The sequence below is a fragment of the Bactrocera dorsalis genome, chromosome 4, assembly GCF_023373825.1.
Source record: "Bactrocera dorsalis isolate Fly_Bdor chromosome 4, ASM2337382v1, whole genome shotgun sequence".
NCBI classification, from domain to species: Eukaryota; Metazoa; Arthropoda; class Insecta; order Diptera; family Tephritidae; genus Bactrocera; species Bactrocera dorsalis.
In genome coordinates, this window is record NC_064306.1 from 52,555,613 (window position 1) to 52,561,180 (window position 5,568).

At 37.6% G+C, this 5,568-nt stretch overlaps 2 protein-coding genes across 3 annotated transcripts; one reads left to right on the plus strand and one right to left on the minus strand.

Annotated features, from left to right (window-relative positions):
• Positions 1-564: 564 nt before the first annotated feature.
• Positions 565-2,217, minus strand: LOC105224356 (hypothetical protein). Of its 2 annotated transcripts, none has more exons than XM_011202412.4 (3): positions 2,062-2,217; positions 1,866-2,010; positions 565-913 (listed from the first exon to the last, which is right to left on the minus strand). In XM_011202412.4, exons 1-3 carry the CDS (start codon positions 2,095-2,097, stop codon positions 699-701), a joined length of 396 nt encoding a protein of 131 aa, XP_011200714.2. In that variant the 5' UTR covers positions 2,098-2,217; the 3' UTR covers positions 565-698. The 2 variants fall into 2 exon arrangements, with proteins under 2 accessions (XP_011200714.2, XP_011200715.2); XM_011202413.4 differs by having other exon boundaries at positions 568-913; positions 1,866-1,983; positions 2,062-2,216.
• Positions 2,218-2,300: 83 nt separating this feature from the next.
• On the plus strand, positions 2,301-3,142 carry LOC105224357 (uncharacterized). Its single transcript, XM_011202414.4, has 4 exons — positions 2,301-2,474; positions 2,543-2,660; positions 2,738-2,929; positions 2,993-3,142. The coding sequence occupies exons 1-4, from the start codon at positions 2,439-2,441 to the stop codon at positions 2,995-2,997; spliced, it is 351 nt and encodes a 116-aa protein (XP_011200716.1). The 5' UTR covers positions 2,301-2,438; the 3' UTR covers positions 2,998-3,142.
• Positions 3,143-5,568: the final 2,426 nt, after the last annotated feature.

The following is a 5,568-nucleotide window of genomic DNA, read 5'->3' on the forward strand; positions in this document are numbered from 1 at the left end:
TAAGGAGATGAGGTCTGGGCAAAGATCTAGCCTCAGTTCAGACCTATAAAACTTACTGGTTGTTGTGATACATTAGTACAATATGTTAGATGATACACTACATCTAGTAAGCTGCATCCTCCACAGAGCTCGTTATCACGTAAACAGGCGCTCTAAGAGGCTTTCCAAAACAGAAGAGATCAGATATTAACCGCATACCCAGTTCTTACCCATTCTGAATGTTATATAAGATTTTCGACGAACACTGATGTCTCACGTCCTGAGAAAAATAGTCTCAAAAAGCTTGAATCTCCAAAAACAATTTCGATTGTGTCTGAAATTCTGAAACGACATCGAGTACAGATCGGAAAAGAGAACATTAACAACGTAGCTGAGAACTCTACTTTACTGATGACGAGACGTCGGTTTATGAATTTGACGTCGAAACTATCCAACAGTCTAGCGAATGACGCTCTAAATAAGAGCCGAAACTGAATAACACAAATTCGTTTATGACACTGAAGGCCATTCCAGCAGAGACTTATAACAAGTGTAATAAAAACTTGTTTAAACGTTGGCAAGTCTCAAAAACTGCCTCTTTCGGAAGCGATAATAAAGATTTGTAATAAAATACGTAAAAATGTAGTCTTTTGGCCGTCCGGGTCAAATTTTGATATAATTTGATATTGTACCAGAGTGTTTATGAAATGCTTGGATATTTAATTTAGTATAACTTCCTTGTTTTTCGTTTCGAGAACAAAATCGATTAGAAATAAAACACCATTAGCGAGAAAAAAGCCTGTTGCAATAAAATAGGCCAATTTTCCATCAGAATCCTTTGGCAATGTGGCCAATGACAAACCGGCACAGATGAGAAATAAAATAGCGCCAAGAACGAGATAGACTGCCACATCATTGAACGATAGGAACGAAACTGGAAAGGTAAGCAAATGTAATAATATGATTATATGTATAAAGGAGTTATTCCAGGCAGGCTGAAAAGTTTGTATAACCACTAGAAATTAGCCCATATGTTTTATGGTTAGATCTAATGTAAGACTGTCAGACAACTGGTAAGTGAAATGCGTCATTCGGAGATATAAGTATTTTGGTATTTTGGGAATAAATATATAAAAAAATACACTATTCATTTATGGCTTACTAAGCGTATAGGACTTATGAGGACCGAACACGATGGCCATCCAGTGTAGATCGAGCGAAAAGTTTTGTAAAGTGCTTTTGGTTGGCCTTAAAATGAAGTTGCTCTAAATAGTTGATAGTAAATAGTTGACCGTTTAAAGGTTTCTAATGAATGTGTTTGGCATAACTTGTATGCAAAGTGGGTGCCACGTGATTTCAAAATCGACCAATTTACTGTCACAGAGATCTATGAAAAATTTCATGAATTTCATTAGAAAGTTTAGTTAAGGTTAGGTTATGTTAAGAGGTCGATCCTATCAAGGATCTAAATGGGAATATCGTTCCGTTGCGATATCTAAAACTTCTACATATATAATTGCATATAAGACCTTCATAATCGACAGAGCGCTTTGAGCCTATCACAAGTTCGTTGAAACGGCCAATGTCAGTTGCGGGCAAGTCTACTGCTTCACCGAAGGTAAGACTGCTGATATCTCAACCTCAGTCTTGCAAAGGTTCGACTGGACTGGAGTGCCCGGATATTTACACCTCACCTTCCGCCCTCGTTGAAGAGGGTGAGAATATAGAGGTATCCCTCGACGCTGAAGATTATTTTGAAACAAAAGATAACTCTTACTACGGAAAGGGTATCGCAAGTTTGAAAACTAATGAAGAACCTTCGAAAATGTGTTTTTCTTTCAGGTCGATACAAACTTTCCGACCTGCCTGTTATTTTTCTCACTTACGCGCCACCAGCACAGCCGTTATTATGGTGAAACCGAAAATTGTACCACACACGATCATAACACGCGTCGCGTACGTGCTCAACACATACCAAAGGATTAAAAGCACGATACAGATCACCTGAAAAAGCGTTAAATGTTTGCTTTTCTATTTAAAAAATGCATATTTTGTAGGAAGGGAATAGAAATACTTGCTCACCAGCTCCACAATTCTAAACATTTTCTGCAACTCCATGGCGCCACTACTTTCTTGTACAAGAATTTGGAAGAATTTTTCTACAAATTTGCGGTGTTTTACCAAAACAAAAAACAAAAATATTTGTAAATGTAAATCTTAAAAACAAAAATAAATGTAAGTTCATTGACATACAAAGGCAGTGCTGCCTATTTACTTTAAAAATAATGCATTTGTAAGTTTTTAGTTCGAATTTATTTTTTACATGCTCAACACTTTTTTTTGACATTTTTCACCAACTTTCAAGCAACGCATTTTGAAATCAGATTTTCAGTTTTACATTTATATTATATTAATATTTTTAACGCAAGACTTCGACGTATATTTGAGTAAATAATATCATGGAACTTAAGACAATTTTCAGAATTGTAGAGCTGGTAAGCGACTATTCAAGATTAGCATATCTAAAAATACAATTCTAACTTTTACATTTCTTGTTTTAAAGGTAATATGTGTCGTGCTCTTGGTCCTTTGGTATGCGTTGAGCTCATACGCGACACGAGTTATGATCGTATGTGGCACCATTTTCGGTTTCACCATAATAACGGCGGTGCTGGTGGCACGTAAGTAAAGATTTCTTCCTTTGAAAACTACAAATTTTTAATTTTTTACTTAAAAACATATGTATATACGTTTACAGTTGAGTTCATGGAATTCAATCAGGTGGCGGTGTTCTTAATCATTGGCGCCATTTTGTCTCTCATCTGCGGTGGTTTGACTATTGCATATCTGCCGGATTATGGCGATGGTCGGTTGACTTATTTTATTGCAACTGGCCTCTTCATTGCTAACGGCGTCATCTTTTTAATCGATTTCATTATGGAATTAAAAAGTTAATTTAAATATTGTATTTATTTGTTGCAAGACGCTTAGTAATATTTGTTTTCTTATGCAGAATGAAGTTCAGAAGCAGAGATTCTGTTCGACTATTGAATCTGTCGGACGATGCCAAATTGTAAAGAATGTGAATTATATACAAACATACATGCATGTATTGATGTATTTGTAAATAAATAATATTTCGTAGTTTTACTGAAAAAAGTAAAGAGTTTTACTTTGGATATTTTTTAGGTTTTTATTTAGATTAAAAAAAAAAAAACAAGTAAGGAAGGGCTAAGTTCGGGTGTCACCGAACATTTTATACTCTCGCATGATAAGGTGATAATCGAGATTTCATTATCCGTCATTTACATATTTTTTTATTTTGGTTCCTAATGTATCTACATACCCGTATTATACAGAGAAGGCATCAGATGGATTTCAAATTAGCGTTATATTGGAAGAAGGCGTTGTTGTGAACCGATTTCGCCCATATTTCGTACATGTCATCAGGGTGTTAAAAAAATATTATAAACCGAATTTCACTGAAATCGGTTGAGTAGTTCCTGAGATATGGTTTTTAGTCCATAAGTGGGCGACGCCACGCCCATTTTCAATTTTTAAAAAAAGCCTGGGTACAGCTTCCTTCTGCCATTCCTTCCGTAAAATTTAGTGTTTCTGACGTTTTTTGTTAGTCGGTTAACGCACTTTTAGTGATTTTCAACATAACCTTTGTATGGGAGGTGGGCGTGGTTATTATCCGATTTCTTCCATTTTTGAACTGTAAATGGAAATGGCGGAAGGAAACTTCTTTATAGAGTTTGGTTGACATAGCTATAGTAGTTTCCGAGATATGTACAAAAAACTTAATAGGGGGCGGGGCCACGCCCACTTTTCCAAAAAAATTACTTCCAAATATGCTCCTCCCTAATGTGATCCTTTACGCCAAATTTCACTTTAATATCTTTATTTATGGCTTAGTTATGACACTTTATAGGTTTTCGGTTTCCGCCATTTTGTGGGCGTGGCAGTGGACCGATTTTGCCCATCTTCGAACTTAACCTTCTTATGGAGCCAAGAAATACGTGTACCATTATGATATCTCAATTTTTACTCAAGTTACAGCTTGCACGGACGGACGGGCAGACGGACGGACGGACGGACGGACGGACGGACAGACAGACATCCGGATTTCAACTCTACTCGTCACCCTGATCACTTTGGTATATATAACCCTATATCTGACTCTTTTAGTTTTAGGACTTACAAACAACCGTTATGTGAACAAAACTATAATACTCTCTTTAGCAACTTTGTTGCGAGAGTATAACAATAGAGTCGAAAAAGTTGACTACTGGACATCGATTGTCAACCAAAACTGAGGCTATCATCTACGGAAAATTTCCAAAAGCATTCAATTTATTAGTAAAGTATGGACAACGGACAATATATCTCTGCAAGTCCTGGTTCTTTTTGAACTCTTTTCGGGGCATAATATTCTCTTTACATTCTTTCGTTAAGGTTTGAAAGTGGGTCAGATCCCCGCTTAAATAGAGGCTGGCAAGGCGCTATGAGAGTTTTTCACAAGAACAGTCGGACATAGCTCGATAGTAGGTGATCGGTGGATAAAGTGAACTATATACCCGCACGCTTTAACTATGAGAGAAGATTTCAAGTCATGCTGAAATAGAGTGGATTGTGCAGGGACGGCGATCCACCAGCGGTACTTTTAACATTTACACGACGGGATCTATCGCGCGGAGTTTGATCTCAAGTGACCGTTCAAGCTGTCGGTCAGGAAAGCGCATGAAATAGCTAACAACACAGAAAATGACATAAAGGAATGTTGTTATAAGCAGGGAGACGGCCGATATAGTGGCTGCCGGAAATTGGCTGCATATATACTGGATTTCAGACCAAAAGGGCGTTCCAATAAACGAAAAAGCTGATAAAAGGCGCTTGACCACCCGACCAGTTCAGGAAATACGTAAGTAGTTAAAAACAATACAACAATGAAAATTCGTAAATGGCTGTAAGATGGACCAGAGTAGGATGGAATGCTTTGGGGGCATAAAGGTTCATCAAGATCATGTGCAAGAGAGCGCAAGCTTTCTATTCACACTTGAAGGCTGTGTGAACGGTTGTTCATCTGCTACTAATCGGTCGTTTTTAGCATTCGGCTTAAATATCTCGGAGCTTCGCGGTTCAAAGAACTGAATATATCTATATAGCGTGACAGTCGGCCAGTGTGCTCTTAGGTAAGCTAGACCAATTGTATATAAAAAGCTTCTGTATTGGCGTAGACAGCGATTACGTGATATAGCCGAAAAACAAGGAGGTTTGAAGGATGGATCCATGTGTTGAAGTTCACGCAAGTGAGAAAAGCTTTCTAAGCGCCATTTACTTGGGCGTGACCAGAAATGAGTATTTTACATATGGCTCAAGTAGCTCACAACTTCCGGTCTTAGACCAAGTATCCTCTGGGTAGCCAAAAAACATCAGATTGAAAGCAAGCAAAGTAGGAAGGCGAAACATCCGTTCCTAGGGTTGTGCGCTGGTTTTTGAATTCCCAACGTAAAAAACATCCACAATGAAAAGAAAAAAAAACAACATCGGGAAAAAATCTACAACTCACCAATTAATCAAATTCCA